The sequence below is a fragment of the Schistocerca cancellata genome, chromosome 3 (genome assembly GCF_023864275.1).
Source record: "Schistocerca cancellata isolate TAMUIC-IGC-003103 chromosome 3, iqSchCanc2.1, whole genome shotgun sequence".
NCBI classification, from domain to species: domain Eukaryota; kingdom Metazoa; phylum Arthropoda; class Insecta; order Orthoptera; family Acrididae; genus Schistocerca; species Schistocerca cancellata.
The window spans coordinates 150,368,708-150,386,215 of record NC_064628.1 but is presented as its reverse complement, the minus strand read 5'-3'; the positions used below and the strand labels follow the sequence as shown (position 1 = coordinate 150,386,215).

General features: G+C 37.3%; 1 protein-coding gene across 1 annotated transcript in view; it reads right to left on the bottom strand.

Annotated features, from left to right (window-relative positions):
* The window catches only part of LOC126174771 (intermembrane lipid transfer protein VPS13D), a 531,199-nt gene that overhangs the window by 404,004 nt on the left and 109,687 nt on the right, over positions 1–17,508 (bottom strand). Inside the window, 2 exon segments of the mRNA XM_049921112.1 lie at positions 9,547–9,710; positions 12,977–13,155. Coding sequence (XP_049777069.1) covers positions 9,547–9,710; positions 12,977–13,155 — 343 coding nt within the window.

The window sequence follows — 17,508 nt, the reverse complement described above, 5'->3', positions numbered from 1 at the left end:
TAGAGCCTAAAAATAGCAGTTGCACATACAGTGGTGCTATATCATAGTACGCAGTGTTTGAGCTAACTCAATTAATTGGTTTAAATATACTTTTTTTAAATTTCTGATCTTTGGCATGTCATTTTAATCATCATCATATTAACTTCTTCATTTGCTCTTATTTTTCTTCCTATCATTTTGTTTTCATTTTGAATATTTTTGCATGTGATTGTAATTATATTCTATATTAATGTCAATTTAATTTCTTCCACTTGGTCATCTCATATTTTTGTCCATGTTACTGCATTCATTATGTATATTCTTCATTTGGAACATTTATTTATGAAACATTTTTTTTCCATTTATATCTTCATCTGTGTTATTTTGATCACAGTCCAACAGGAACTTGGGTTTTGAATTTTCGTATGTCGATTACCATCCAAAAAAATGTAATACTTGTACAAAACGTAAAATACATTTTTGACATCACTGCACAGCCACTATAAATGGATTACTTCATATTCTCCTTTTAAACCAATAGATCGGCATTTTCAAATGTTTAAATAGTGTGATAGCTGTTTTCATTGATTTAAGCTCATCCAATGTGCCTAAAACAAAAGTTTTATGTACAGGAAGCGAAGCTACATCCATCTCTGCAGATAGTTTCTCAGTAAAACTTCTACTTTTTGTGTAAAAAGCTGAAAGCCACAGTTTTGGGATTCACTCGTGTTCTCTCTCTCTTTCAATTTTGAGGAAATTATTCAGCAAAAAAATTTGATTTTTCAACATATTTTAGTCACTTATCACAACTTGATACTGAACTGGTTTTATTATCATTATTACCCATACTTATTGTGGTACTCCTCAAATAAGTAAACTACCAGGCATATTTTGAAAAGTTCGCAAGGAAGAATGTAGTCACTGCTCAGTTTATATTTGGAGGGTTTTAAGATATGGGTTGCTGCAAACTAAATACAGTTATCATATCAACAAAAAAATTTGAACCATGGAAGAAGGGCAATATCTCTTTCCAGTCCCCAGTAAATAATATATATTTTGACATTTGGTCACAATGAGCTATAACATGCAGCAGTCAACATCATGGTCATGCAGTAGGTGTATTTGTGACATACATTTCTCTTTCATATACCGAAGTCAGTTACAATCACATTCTCAGTTAGTACTGCATTAAGAGCTATTTACATTTTTCAGACTAGGAGCAGACAGCTGCAGATCCTGTGGTGGAGCTAGCTATATACTGTGTACATAAATTTTTCCTGTCTGCACTAACAGTTTCATTTGTGAAACATTCAGTAACTATTTTCAGTCACATACTGTCCAACAAATGGTGTGTGTTAGAGCAAGCAGTGAATGAGAAATGGGATTTTGCTATTGATATAACCTAAGTCTTCTGGAATTTGGATGTTTTACACTTATCTATCTACTTATCTATTTTATGCTAACATACACTTAAGCATCAAAGAAACTTATATACCGTATTTACTCGAATCTAAGCCGCACTTTTTTTCCGGTTTCTGTAATCCAAAAAACCGCCTGCGGCTTAGAATCGAGTGCAAAGCAAGCGGAAGTTCTGAAAAATGTTGGTAAGTGCCGCCACAACTAACTTCTGCTGTCGCATATATATGTAGCGCTACACGGGCATCCTATGTAGGCACAAAGATAAATACTGGCGCCAAAACCTCTGCGTCAGTAAATAAAATTTAAAAAAAATTGCAAGACGAGCTTTTTTTCTCCGCCCGAGTTTCGACCACTGCATTTTCATACATTATCCAACGAAGTAAATACAAATTCCGTATTGTTCATCTTCGAATGTAGCAGAATTTCAATGTACTACGAAAATCCGACTGGCAAGACTGGGATTTTTGTCATTATGGCCAACTCTACGTTCTGAATTTTTTCCTACCTGTGAGAGAGATGGTTGCTAATAGGAACCTGATGAAATGTGAATCACAAGCAGTATTCTCTTCACCATAAGAATAATACGATTATAAACATTTTGCCATGTATTCTTTCGTGTTTGCTTCTATCTCATTTAAATCCTGTCTGCCTAATAAACTACGACACTAGAGTGAGACAACAGCAAACGCGGAAGAATATACGTATCGTGTCATGTTTATATTCGTATTACTCTTATGCCTAATAGTGATACAGTCAGAAATGAAGCACGGCAACTGACTAGATTTTTAAATCTAAGATGACTAATTTCTGTGCAGAATTTGATGTACTAAAGAAGCGGCTGCAAAGATTTTCAAACGGAGAAAAATTTTCGCCAAACTCTCGTTCAGAACATGTTCTATCATACGCAGTCTATGATTTGGTTCTTGTTGATCATTATCAAAGAAAGCAGCAGTGTAAGTAACTACAAATAGCAGTCTCTTGCCATTGTTTCGCTAATGAGACGATTCCTCTTTTTTTTAATTGTAGGCGGCGGTAGCGCGCACAAAAGCAAGCCACGCCGCGAGCAGCGACAGGCCGTAAACACGCACTATCAGAATGCGACAAACAACTCATGACACAGTACAGTAATGCATTTTCAGCTTAGAGTGACTGACGTAAACACCTATAACATAGAAAACGGCATTTATCACATCAAAACAAAATAAACAATCGATTCAAACTAGACGAAGCACGTGAAAAAGGAAGGGTATCCGTAAAAATACGGACGGAGCGCCTGACGCATAGCAATGGCTACCTGGTAAAGCTTAATTGCTAAGCTTACGACTCGAACCAAACTACTGTAGCTGTATCATCATTCATTTGACCTAAATTGTGTCTCATATTACAATGGACCAACTTTGTTTCGATTTGGAGGTACGGCCTAAAACTTTTTCTCTCCCCTTGAATATCAAGTCTCAAATTTCAGGTGCGGCTTAGATTTGGGAATTTTTTTTTTCTTTATTTCGAATCTCATTTTTCAGGTGCGGCTTAGATTCGAGTGCGGTTTAGATTCGAGTAAATACGGTAGGCATGCGTATTCAAATAGAGGGGTATGTAAACAGGCAGAATACGGTGCTGCAGTCGGCGACGCCTATATAAGATAACAATTGTCTGGCGCATTGTTAGACCGGTTACTGCTGCTACAATGGTAGGTTATCAAAATTTAAGTGAGTTTGGACCTAGTGTTACAGTCGGCACATGAACGATGGGACACAGCATCTCCAAGGTAGCGATGAATTAGCGATTTTCCCGTACAACCATTTCACAGGTATACCTTGAATATCAGGAATCTCTGACATTGAAGTGGTCGGAAAAAGATTCTGCAAGAATGGGACCAACAATAACTAAAGAGAATCGTTCAACATGACAGAAGTGCAACCCTTCCACAAATTGCTGCAGATTTCAATGCTGGACCATTAACAAGTGTCAGTGTGCGAACCACTCAATGAAACATCATCAATATGGGCTTTCAGAGCCAAAGGTCCACTCGTGTACTCTTGATGACTGCACAACACAAAGCTTTATGTCTCACCTGGACCCATCAATACCGACATTGAACTGTTGATGACTGATGTACCTGGTCAGACGAGTCTCGTTTCAAATTGCATTGAGTGGATGGACACGTACGGATATGGAGACAACCTCATGAATCCATGGACACTGCTTGTCGGCAGGGGACTGTTCAAGCTGGTGGAAGCTCTGTGACGGTGTGGGGCATGTGCAGTTGGAGTGATACTGGACCCTGATACATCTACATCAACTCTAACAGGTGATTTAAGCATCCTGTCTGATCACCTGCATCCATTCATCCGATGGACTTGGGCAATTCCAGCAGGACAGTGCATCAACACACATGTCCAGAATTGTTACAGAGTGGCTCCAGGAACACTCTTCTGAGTTTAAACACTACCGCTGGTCACGAAACCCGCCAGGCATGAACATTATTGAGTATATCTGGCATGCCTTGTATTGTGCTATTCAGAAGAAATGTCACCCCCTCGTACTCTTACGGATTTATGGACAGCCCTGCTGCTTTCGTGATGTCAATTCCCTCCAGCACTACTTCAGAAATTAGTCGAGTCCATGCCAAATTGTATTGTGGCACTTCTGCATGCTCACAGAGGCCCTACACACTATTAGCCACGTGTACCAGTTTCTTTGGCTCTTCAATGTGTTACGTTGAATGTGCCATATTTTTCCCCTTTTTTCAACCATAATGGATGTACCCATCATCATCTTCACTGCTGAACATTTACGAGTTACAAAAGATCAAGCATATTAATATCTTCATCTGGTGAAGACTACATATTCCGATTCATTCATAGCACAACTGTCCCACATGTCTCTGACAGCACCATTTCAGTGTGAATTGCTCATGTCCCATCTGTACTACATCCCTAACTCGCTGTGCCATGTCATGCCAATTCTGTGTGAATTGGTGCGTGGGCTGCTACAGAGTAGAGAAATATGACAAACCAGCAGTAGCAACATGCATTAATAACACAAGCCACTCTTTGAAAACTGAAGACAACTTGGAAATATCACACAAAATCAAAAGAAGTAAAAGAACGGACATGATGGAAGAAATTGAAATTTTAACAAGTAATACAAAAAATTGTGATAATATTCTTAATCAGACAAAATTCTTCAAAAACCTTAAAGCAATACTAATGCAATAGATTTAAGATGTACTAGTGTGAATCATATGACTACCAGATCATCAGTACTGTAAATAACACTGAAAGAAACAATCGGTATTCATCCACACACTGATAGGGCACCATATTGTATTTATGATCGACTGTTTACTTCTATGGAGAAATGATTGTGTAGTGAAAGTGCATCAAAAAACAATGTTAAAATAAGCAGGGCAATAGTGTAATGTTGAACAACAGCTCAGTCAGTGCATCAATGATGCAGATGAAGCTTTGAGATGTCAAAATCTACATATAAAAATTATATCACACGAGTAAGCATAAACGTCTGATGATGAGCAAATCATGCTCAAAAGGCATTGCAATGACTTAAATTAAACATATAATAAATAACTTAATTAATGGAAATGGTAGCAGAAAAATACAAATAATTATTCACGTAGTCACGGTTCCTAAACTTAGTCGGTGTGGCTACAGTTAATAATAATAATATCAATTTAAGAAAATTCTTTCTAGAACAAGCAGAAACTAGCAAAACACAAATCAATCACTCATATAAATACATCGGCTACACCACTGCAATTTCATAACCACTTCTACAACCCTTTAGATCACATAACATCAACAGATACGAAGAAAGTAAATTGGAAAAAGAAAACACTACATGGCAAGCACCCGTATCATCTAACACAGCCACACATCGATCAAGACACATCCAACACATGGCTAAGAAAAGGCAGTATATACAGTGAGACGGAAGGATTCATGATTGCAATACAAGATCAAACAATAAACACCAGACATTACAGTAAGCATATTATTAAAGATCCCAATACTACAACAGATAAATGCAGAATTGCAAACAACAAATAGAAACAGTAGACACATCACAAGCAAATACAGAATACCCCAGAAGACATGACAATGTAGCAAAAATAATACATCAACAGCTTGCCATACAATATAAACTAATAAAACAACACGTTCCCACATACAAGTATGCACCACAAAATGTACTGGAGAATGATGAATACAAATTATACTGGAACAGAACCATAATAACAGATAAAACAACACCACATAACAAACCTGACATCATACTCACCAATAAAAAGAAGAAATTAACACAACTAATCGAAATATCCATACCCAATACAACAAATAAACAGAAGAAAAAATTGAAAAATACATCCAACTGGCTGAGGAAGTCAAGAACATGTGGCATTTGGATAAAGTTGACATTATACAAATTATTATTATTATTATTATTATTATTATTATTATTATTATTATCCTTTTCTCAGACATTATTTCTGGTTAAAAATGGAAAGTGACGCGGACCTTGATCAAGCGTGACTTCCTTTTAACTGTACGGTATATGTTATATTGCATTTAGGAACTTTCGGGTAATTGAACATGTATCAATAATCACAGATTTCTGTAGTTGTATATATAAGTTTGGATGTAGCTGTATTGTGTTGATGTACTGGTGGATATTGTGTGGTATGACTCCTGTAGTTGATAGTATAATTGGTATGATGTCAACTTTATCCTGATGCCACATGTCCTTGACTTCCTCAGCCAGTTGGATGTATTTTTCAATTTTTTCTCCTGTTTTCTTCTGTATATTTGTTGTATTGGGTATGGATATTTCCATTAGTTGTGTTAATTTCTTCTTTTTATTGGTGAGTATGAATTCAGGTTTGTTATGTGGTGTTGTTTTATCTGTTATAATGGTTCTGTTCCAGTATAATTTGTATTCATCATTCTCCAGTACATTTTGTGGTGCATACTTGCATGTGGGAACATGTTGCTTTATTAGTTTATGTTGTATGGCAAGTTGTTGATGTATTATTTTTGCTGCATTGTCATGTCTTCTGGGGTATTCTGTATTTGCTAGTATTGTACATCCGCTTGTGATGTGATCTATTGTTTCTATTTGTTGTTTGCAAAGTCTGCATTTATCTGTTGTAGTATTGGGATCTTTAATAATATGCTTGCTGTAATATCTGGTGTTTATTGTTTGATCTTGTATTGCAATCATGAATCCTTCCATCTCACTGTATATGTTGCCTTTTCTTAGCCATGTGTTGGATGCATCTTGATCGATGTGTGGCTGTGTTAGATGATACGGGTGCTTGCCATGTAGAGTTTTCTTTTTCCAATTTACTTTCTTCGTATCTACTGATGTTATGTGATCTAAAGGGTTGTAGAAGTGGTTATGAAATTGCAGTGGTGTAGCCGATGTATTTATATGAGTGATGGCTTTGTGTATTTTGCTAGTTTCTGCTCGTTCTAGAAAGAATTTTCTTAAATTGTCTACCTGTCCATAATGTAGGTTTTTTATGTCAATAAATCCCCTTCCTCCTTCCTTCCTGCTTAATGTGAATCTTTCTGTTGCTGAATGTATGTGATGTATTCTATATTTGTGGCATTGTGATCATGTAAGTGTATTGAGTGCTTCTAGGTCTGTGTTACTCCATTTCACTACTCCAAATGAGTAGGTCAATATTGGTATAGCATAAGTATTTATAGCTTTTGTCTTGTTTCTTGCTGTCAATTCTGTTTTCAGTATTTTTCTTAGTCTTCGTCTATATTTTTCTTTTAGTTCTTCTTTAATATTTGTATTATCTATTCCTATTTTTTGTCTGTATCCTAGATATTTATAGGCATCGGTTTTATCCATCGCTTCTATGCAGTTGCTGTGGTTATCCAATATGTAATCTTCTTGTTTAGTGTGTTTTTCCTTGACAATGCTATTTTTCTTACATTTGTCTGTTCCAAAAGCCATATTTATATCATTGCTGAATATCTTTAGTAATTGGTTGAGTTGTTGATTTGCTGCAGCCAGTAGTTTTAGATCATCCATGTATAGCAAATGTGTGATTTTGTGTTGGTATGTTCCAATAATATTGTATCCATAATTTGTATTATTTAGCATGTTGGATAGTGGGTTCAGAGCAAGGCAGAACCAGAAATGACTTAATGAGTTTCCTTGGTATATTCCACGCTTAATCTGTATTGGCTGTGATGTGATATTATTTGAATTTGTTTGGATATTAAGTGTGGTTTTCCAATTTTTCATTACTATGTTTAGGAACTGTATCAATTTAGGATCTACTTTGTATATTTCCAATATTTGTAGTAACCATGAGTGGGGTACACTATCAAAAGCTTTTTGGTAATCAATGTATGCGTAGTGTAGAGACCTCTGTTTAGTTTTAGCTTGATGTGTCACCTCTGCATCTATTATCAGTTGCTCTTTACATCCTCGTGCTCCTTTGCAACAGCTTTTTCGTTCTTCATTTATAATTTTTTTCTGTGTTGTATGTGTCATTAATTTCTGTGTTTATTATTATTTTATTATTATTATTATTATTATTATTATTATTATTATTTTGATAATTAATTATGAGTACAGTAAGAAATCATTATCATTGATTACTAAATCTCACAAAATGAATAAGAAAGGAAAAAGTAACACTAAATGTGATGTAAGGAAAAAAATAACCACAGTACATACAAATGAAAGAAACATTATAAACATTTCTGATCTTTTCTTCAGCTAGGAATTAATTTTCATTCTTGAAGTTAAAAACTTTTCACTCATTAATTGTCTAGAACAGAAATAAATGTGTTACACACATGTTTGATTGACAAACAAATAAATTCAATTGTGACAGATGAGTGACGTATTTTTTCAACAAGAAAAACACAACCACATTTTAAATCCACTTTTTTATCTTTTTAAGCATTAGCAACATGATTATCAGAGTAGCTGCACCATATAGCCACTTATAAATAAAAAAATATTTATTTATGACACATTGTTTCAGCTTTATTGCCATTATCAAGTATGTCTAGATTGATGTAATGTCCATATTATGTTGTTAGTGGACTGTCTTATAGTTATCATTTTTTAAATAATATGGTAAATGATGTTAAGACATTGAAAATAAAATGTTAATGATGCCGTGACAGTAATTTCACAATTCCAGTGTCAATAAGAGTGGAACTGTCAAATTACTGTCACATTGTAGTTAACACTTTATTTTCAACTTATTCATCATTTACCATCTCACTGAAACAGTGACAGTTATAAGATAGTCCACTAACAAAGTAATATGGATGTCGCGTTTATCTAGATGTACTTGAAAATGGTGATAAAGCTGAAACAGTCTGTCATAAATAAAGTTTACTTATTTTATGCAGCTACTTGGTGCATCTACTCTAATAATCGTGTCAGTGTCAGTGTCAGACAAACATTACGCTGCTGGTCCTAAAGAAGAAACATTTTTAAGCATTACATTGTCAGGGAAAGAGGTTCGCAGGAAACAAGAAACTCCTAGGATAAATAGTTGTAAATACTGAATCAGAATACATAAAGTGCAAGTAAACGGCTGGGAGTTGCCTGCACTTTGTGCCTTTTTTGATCAACTGTTAACAGCAATTTTTCGCTATTTTCCAACATGAATCTTCCTTTCTTTCACTGTTTCCTAATTCCAATGAATAAAATGCTTAAGGACTACTGATAGACTGATAGTTCGAGATTCAAATTTTTATTTGCCATTTGTATTAACTAATCATTTCGCTTACAGTTTTCACTTATCCTGCACAGCAAAAATCCTGATCTTTTCTTTCAAAAGTAGAAGGAGGAGGAGGAGGAGGAGGAGGAGGAGGAGAAGAAGAAGAAGAAGAGTCGTGTTTTTTTTTTTTTTTTTTTTTTTTTCCAGCATGGCCAACTTAATTTGTCAGACGTATGACTTCCTTTCGACAGTAACATGTAACATGGGAAATGTAGGAGTCTTGCACAGCTCCAAAATATGTAACAACTTTTCAGCAGTTTCCACCCGTATGAAAACTTTTATTTCCATAGTAAATGAAAAAAGGACATATGTAACTTTCACATGAGTGACAACTTAGCATACAACAATAAATTACAACATATACATACCTCGTAATGAAGCTAGAGGGTCTAACTGGAGGCTAGATAATGCCTGAGTAAGCGCGATGGGTGATGTTGCTTTGAATGAACGAGGAGCTGTGGGATCAGGTGAACCTGGCGAAGTTGGAGATGTAGGTTCACTGTCCCGCAGGCTACCGCTTACACTGTCCATTCTGTACAGGAAAATAAGTGACATATTTAAAAGATGCACTGCCTGTTGCATAATAAATTTCATTATGTCTAATTTTTTTTTTCTTTTATAATTATTGTTGAAGTCCTAGCCAAAATTATAGATAGCTGACAAAAGTAACTTTAATATAATAAGAGAAATTTTCATAAACAACAGAATTTCATAAGCTCTAATGTATCAGCTGCAATACGGCGTGTGTAACTTACAGCCAACAGCATAAACACCTCTGAATGGAGATCAATTTTGACATCAGTTCGGAAATTGAACTCTGTTCGGAAATCTGCTCTACTGCCTAACACTAAATTTGGGTCCACTGGAAGAGCTTCATTATTGATCTAAATTAGCAATGAACATGCCTTGTAACACCACTGAAATCAGTTACTGGCATAATTATCACACTTTGACCACAGGTATTAATTGTACATCACAGATAGACAGCATATATTATCAACAGTGTCATGTTATAAAGCTGGAGGAAAGTAACATTGAAGATGTGCAATCTTCAAACTTCTCCCCAGCCTGAACCGAATACGGATTTGAGTAGGGAAAGAATTTAAAGATTTAGTTTACAATGAAAGAACTAAGAATTACCCTGGTTGACAGATTGATTCATTGTTCAGTACGTCAAGAAGCACTTGTGCTAAATTTGCAGGTATGCAGCATGTGAAGAATATTTGGTGGTATGAACAGAAAAATTTGTGAAGTCACACTCATTATTCTACTGTCAACTGCAAATGTTTTTGATGGAATTGTACACTGAGCGTGGATACTATGTACATCTGCAAAGTAGATTTTTTTAAGTCAAGGGCCATGCCTGGAATAATTTTTTGATTAAACTCACCATTCTTGAATTTATGAAGGAAAAAGGAGTGCAACAACAAAAATTATGGATTGCTGACCTCACATTTTAAGTGGCTTTGACTGCACACCATCCACAGTAAGACATTGCAAGATGATGATGAACTTCTTTCTGATCTGATTGGGATGCATTTAAAAATAAAATTGCATTATAGAAGGGATACTTTGACAAACACAGTCCACTTCCCTAAGCTCACTGCTGCTAAAGATGACAAGAAGTCTGAAGAATTCACTGTGGCCTTGAAAGACTTATTAAGACAGTTTCTTAAATGTTTTGAGGATGCTGTAAATCTTACTTCTGTTTTTGAAACTGTTTGCTGATTCAATTGGAAACACCCCTGTGCATGTGCAGATGTAACAGACTGACCTGCAAGGGAATTCACATTTTAATGACAAATTATTCTATGTTAAAACTGTCCACGATATCTGCATATCTTTCCTTGGGTAGAGCTTCCGCGTCACTATAATGAGGTTGCGAAAGTGCTACAATATTTCGATCATCATATTTGTGCGAAAAATCTTCCTTCGGTTATGAAACTAATCAAGTCACGATTATATGGAAACTTGAGTACATAAATCTGCGAAATTGTCTGTGTCTGTCCATATGCTGACAGTTTGTACTAGATAATAATCATGTCTTCAGTGTGCCAAAAGTAATTAAATAATACTGAATATTTGTTTTGTTTCTGATCTACGTCGTTGTGAAATTTGAAATATAAAACCAAGATGTATGCAATGAAACTGCACTGGCAGTTAAATGTGGCCCATTCGCTGTTTCCCTCTCTTTCCTCTCCTTTTGCTCAGAGAGATAGTGAGTGAGTGCAGAGAGAGAGAGAGAGAGAGAGAGAGAGGGGGGGGGGGGGGAAGGGGGGGGGGAGTTTTGTGCAGCAAAGCTGAGCGCTACGACACTCCTCACTCCTGCCAGGGAATGCCCATAAGGTAAAATCTTGGTCGCCCCAGCCACATTAAGTATGAGTCATCCACAAGAACTGTTATGACATCAGTTATTATCTGCACTTATTATTTGCATAGCTAGTGATTTTCTTAACCTAACCTTACAAATCTATGAATATATTTTGAGATTTAGCAACATAAAACTGATGTATTCAGATATGTATTTAACATTTTTTGTGTTAACAACAACTAATTTATTATTTACTTCTTTTTAACTCATATTTTCACAAAACTAATGTATTGTTTTGTAATGTCACTAGATTGTAAACTGACAAATACAGCTAATCTGAGAAATTTCACCAGCCAAAGAAAATCTAAATTTACATTTTTGTAACCGTTTTATAAGTTCAGCTTGATCAAAGGTCATTTTCTGTGTTGATCTAAGGTCAATTGCTTTACGCAATAAGTCATTTTGTTAAGTTATGAGTAGAAGATAAGGAACCGGGGGAGGGCGGGGGATGTTGGGGGGGGGGGGGGGGGTGAGAGAGAGAGAGAGAGAGAGAGAGAGAGAGAGAGAGAGAGAGAGAGAAGCAACCAACTAAAGCAATAAAAAGGAAGATTTGGATTTATCATTGTCAATCATGTGACCATTAAAGAGGGGACACAAGCTCAGATAACAAGTGTGGCAAAGGAAATCAGGCAACCATTTGTGGAAGAACTATCCTAGCATTTTATGGAAACAAAGGAGGAGTGCGAAGCAATCAAGGTGTGCTTTACATTCCCAGAAAGTTTAGAAAGTAGGAGAGGGTTCTGGTAGGACTGAAGCTGTGCCAGGTTAGCTCAGACAGCAATTGCTTTGCTCACAAAAGCCAAGATCACTGTTTAGAGTTCTCAGTCAGCACACAGTTCTGTCTGTAACTTTCACATGCATTAACAACTTGCAGAAGTTAAACAAAATCTCCATTACACTTAACAGATTTGTCAGGAAAGACAAAATGTATGTGAAGAATGAGACAAATATGACTATTCAAAAATTCACTTGCAGTTTCTATTTGAATATAAAGTTTTCTTGGCTTATATTTGTGTATTTTGATAACTAAACTTGCATTCAAATAGAATAAATTCATTAAAGACCTCATGAACACTTTCCTTGCCAATTAAATTAATCAACCACTAACTAAAATTCTTTGGATGATATAATGATTCAACACTGAAACAGTACCAGAAACATTTTCACACCACTGATTATATAAATTTCTATCATTCATACAGTGAGAGAATAATAATTTTAAACAATTCCAAAGCAATATCGCAATTTGTAGCCACAATTTCCATTAAGTAGAAACATTATTTACTTTTAATAAATTTAAAAGAAACAGAGTTTATACAAGATCAGCCCTTTTAATAGTGAGAGCTAGAATCACTATAAATCAAAATTTCAAAAATTGCCAATAAATAAATAAACACAACACGATGACAAAAAGGAAACTTCTTTACCCAACATGCTTATGACTTGCAACAAGCAGCTCAAAGTCTGGGCCAAATGTCTGTAATGCATCAGCCAACAGTAGACTGTGAACACTGAGCGACATGCTGGTATCAAATGGACGCTTCGTGAATGATGCCCGCACTCCTGAGACCTGCAGCTCAGCTATGCTACGGCCTCTGGACTGGACCTATGGATGAGACAAGCAGAAATTTTTTTTCAATGCATAGTGTACCAATGCATAAACAAATTTATCAAATTATAGCAAAAACCTACCAAAACATTGAATATAAATATTTTAGGCACATTTTAACAGAACAAATATTTTGACTCTTCAGGCTCTCATAGCTTAGGAAAATAGTGAACAGTTTGAAGCAGAATGTAAATATCACAGCATTAGCACTCATGCCATTTTGACAAATTATGCTACATCTGTCATGTACTTTTTGCTTATTAACATCTACATCTACATCTACATCCATACTCCGTAAGCCACCTGACGGTGTGTGGCGGAGGGTACCTTCAGTACCTCTATCGGTTCTCCCTTCTATTCCAGTCTCGTATTGTTCGTGGAAAGAAGGATTGTCGGTATGCCTCTGTGTGGGCTCTAATCTCTCTGATTTTATACTCATGGTCTCTTCGTGAGATATACGTAGGAGGGAGCAATATACTGCTTGACTCTTCGGTGAAGGTATGTTCTCGAAACTTTGACAAAAGCCCGTACCGAGCTACTGAGCGTCTCTCCTGCAGAGTCTTCCACTGGAGTTTATCTATCATCTCTGTAACGCTTTCGTGATTACTAAATGATCCTGTAACGAAGCGCGCTGCTCTCCGTTGTATCTTCTCTATGTCTTGTATCAACCCTATCTGGTACGGATCCCACACTGCTGAGCAGTATTCAAGCAGTGGGCGAACAAGCGTATTAGGTAAAATCAAACAACAGAAAAACCAGGACAAAATAATGACAATATTATGACAAGGATAGATTGCTACTCACCAAATAGTGGAGATACTGGGTCGCACACAGGCACAACAAAAAGACAGCGAAACAAGTAAGTTTTCGGCTAAAAGGCCTTCTTCTGAATTGGACAAACCACACACACACACACACACACACACACATACACACACACACACACACATATTCATGCAAACACATTTTACACACATACGACCACTGTCTCAGGCTGCCAAAGCCAGACAGAGGATGGGGAAAGGATGGGAGTAGGTGGGAGCAGGAAAGGAGAGAAATAAAGAGACTGTGGATAAGTGGGTGAACAAGAATGACTACCAAAGGTTGAGGCCAGGAGGGTTAGGGGAATATAGGAGATATTGCAGGGAGGATTCTCACCTGCACAATTCAGAAAAACTGGTGGTGGTTGGGAGGATCCAGATGGCACAGGCTGTGAAGAAGTCATTGAAATGAAGAATGTTGCATTGGGCAGTGTGCTCAACAACTGGGTGGTCAAGCTGTTTCTTAGGTGAAGTTTGTCAGCGGTCATTCATGACACAGACAGCTTGTTGATTGATATGCCCATGTAGAATGCAGCACAATGGTTGTAACTTAGCTTGTAGATGATACAACTGGTGTCTCATGTAGCACTGCCTTCAACAGGATAGGTGATGCTTGTGACAAGACTAGAGTAGGTGGCGATGGGAGGATGTATGGGAGAGTTCTTGCATCTAGGTCTATTAGAGAGATATGAGCCATGAGGAAAGAGGTTGGGAGCAGGTGTGTGGGATGGACAAGGTTATCATCTAGGTTCAGTGGGCGGCGGAATACCACTGTGGGAAGGATAATGGGTAGGACATTCCTCGTTTCAGAGCATGATGAGAGGTAACAAAAACCGCAGCAGAAAATGTGATTCAGTTGCTCCAGTCCTGGTTGGTATTGAACAATAAGGGAAATGTTCCTCTGTGGACAGATGGTGGGCCTTTGGGAGATGGTGGGTGACCGGAGAGATAAGGCACAGGAGGTCGGTTTCTGTTCCACATTGGGAGGGTAATGACAGTCTGTGAAGGCCTCAGTGAGACACTTGGTGTATTTTGAGAGGCACTGCTTGTCACTACAGATGTGATAGCCGCAGAGGTCTGAGGATTTTGTGGTATGAAATGGATGTGAGCTGTTGGAAGTGGAAGTATTGCTACTTTCTTTCGTTCATCTTGCTTTCCCACCTCCCTGTCTCCTCCTCTCATCATCATTCATTAATTCAACCATCTGGCTGGAAACTTACTTGTTTAGCAGTCTTTCTGTTGTACCTGTCTGCGACTCAACATCCCCACTACATGGTGAGCAGCAACCTGTCTTTTCATACTACTATAATTTATTAGGTGATCTATAATTATAAATCTGAAAAGTTCAGCACTTTTAGAATTGTACAAAGTGTACAACTTTGCTTTAGCCGTTTGACAGTTGGTGGTGACAACGGTAAGTAACAGGCAAAAGAAATAAATCGCAGATATCAGGCACTTAGCTTGGACCTTGGTCAACATAACCTCATTCAAACATTAGTCAATTTGTGCCTGCATCATAAAGTTGTTCTTGATTGAAAATGTCAGTTTACGAGCCTAATTCTCATCATTTGCAGGAGGTGTTACTGTTTTGTTTCAATGTGAAGAAAACAGTGGCCGAGTCTCATCAAATGCTCTCAAGTAAATACGGTAAGGGCACTGTTAGTGAAATAACATGTCGTGAGTGGTTTCAACGCTTCAAGAATGGTAGTTTTAATGTCACTTACCGCCACAGTGGTGGAAGAGAGAATGTTTTTGAAGATGCGGAATTGGAGACATTGCTGAGTGAAGACTTGCGTCAAACTCAATACGAAATGGCACAATTAATGGGAGTGACACAGCAAACCATTTCAAAACATCTCAAGGCTATCGGCATGATTCAGAAAGAAGAAACTTGGGTCCCTTGTGAGCTGAAACCAAGAGACGTTGAACAATATTTGTGTGTTTGTGAACAGTTGCTTCAGAGACAAAAACGGAGGGTATTTCTGCATTGCATTGTGACTGGGGACAAAAAATGGGTTCGTTACGATAAACCTAAACGCAACAAGTCATGGGGATATTCTGGCCATGCTTCCATGTCGATGGCAAAACTGAATATTCACAGCTCCAAGATCATGCTCTGCATTTGGTGGGACCAGCTCGGCGTTATGTACTATGAGGTGTTAAAACCAAGTGAAACAATCACAGGTGCTCGTTATCAAACACAATTAATGCATTTGAGCAGAGCATTAAAAGACAAACAGACGCAATACAGCGAGAGGCATGATAAAGTGATTTTGCAGCACGACAACGCATGACTCCACGTTGCAAAAGAGGTCAAAACGTACTTGGAAATGTTAAAATGGGAAGTCGTATCCTACCCGCCACATTCTCCAGACATCAATCCCTCTGACTATCACATGTTTAAATCAATGGTGCATGGCCTGGCTGACCAATACTTCCGATCTCATGAAGAAGTCACAAATTGGATCGATTTGTGGATTGCTTCAAAAGATGAACAATTTTTTCGACGTGGGATTCGAACACTGCCCGAAAGATGGGAGTAAGTAGTGGCCAGCGATAGAAAATACTCTGAATGATACATGTGTAACCATTTTGTTTCATTAAAGCCTCAAATGTTGGTGAAAAAATGGGGGAAGCAAAGTTGTACACCTAGTACACTGACTTCATTATTACTTCTAAACAGACAATTTCTGTCCATTATAATTATACGGGCTGTTATATGCCGTGGTCGGTTGATGAATTCTGTGTCGATTCCCAACGTTTCGTCTCCGACTGCGGGAGACATCTGTAAGGGGGTCCGTAGCTCGATGGAAGGTCCAACACACCCAACACACCCACTGCAGTCAGTAGCGAGCCAGTGGGTGTGTAGGACCTTCCATCAAGCTTCAGACCCCCTTGAAGATGTCTCCCGCAGTCGGAGACGAAACGTTGGGAATCGACACACAATTCATCAACCGACCACGGCATAACAGCCCGGATAATTATAATGGACATGATATTTCCGGCCGTGAAAGTCTACATTTTAGTATCAGACAATTTCTGCTTCCTGGTGGATAACATCAACCATGACTTGAGATGTATGTAATGAACCAATAAAATTATTCTTGCATCCAATTCCTTAAAGACAAATCCAAAGCTTTCTTTCTTTCTTTCTTTCATCCTGCTCTTCCATCTCCCTGTCTCCTCCACTCCTTATCACACATTAATCCACACATCTCCTATACAGTTATTAGTTGTAATGAGGCATTTACAACAAGACCGCTTTCGCTGTTTCTGTCTACATTAATTTTTTTCTAGCACCACACAGCAATCGGACAGTCTACATATTACAGTGAAACGTTGTGTTAATGAACCCACTTTTAGTGAATATTTCTATTGGTCCTGGAAATTTTGTTTTAATGAACACCACTTTTAAGTGATAAATACTGAACAATATACAACCCAGATATGATGAAATTTCTATCACATTCAAGAGTTCACACCTATTTCTTTTATTTTTGAATGAGTTCGGCTAAAGAGCTGATCGAGG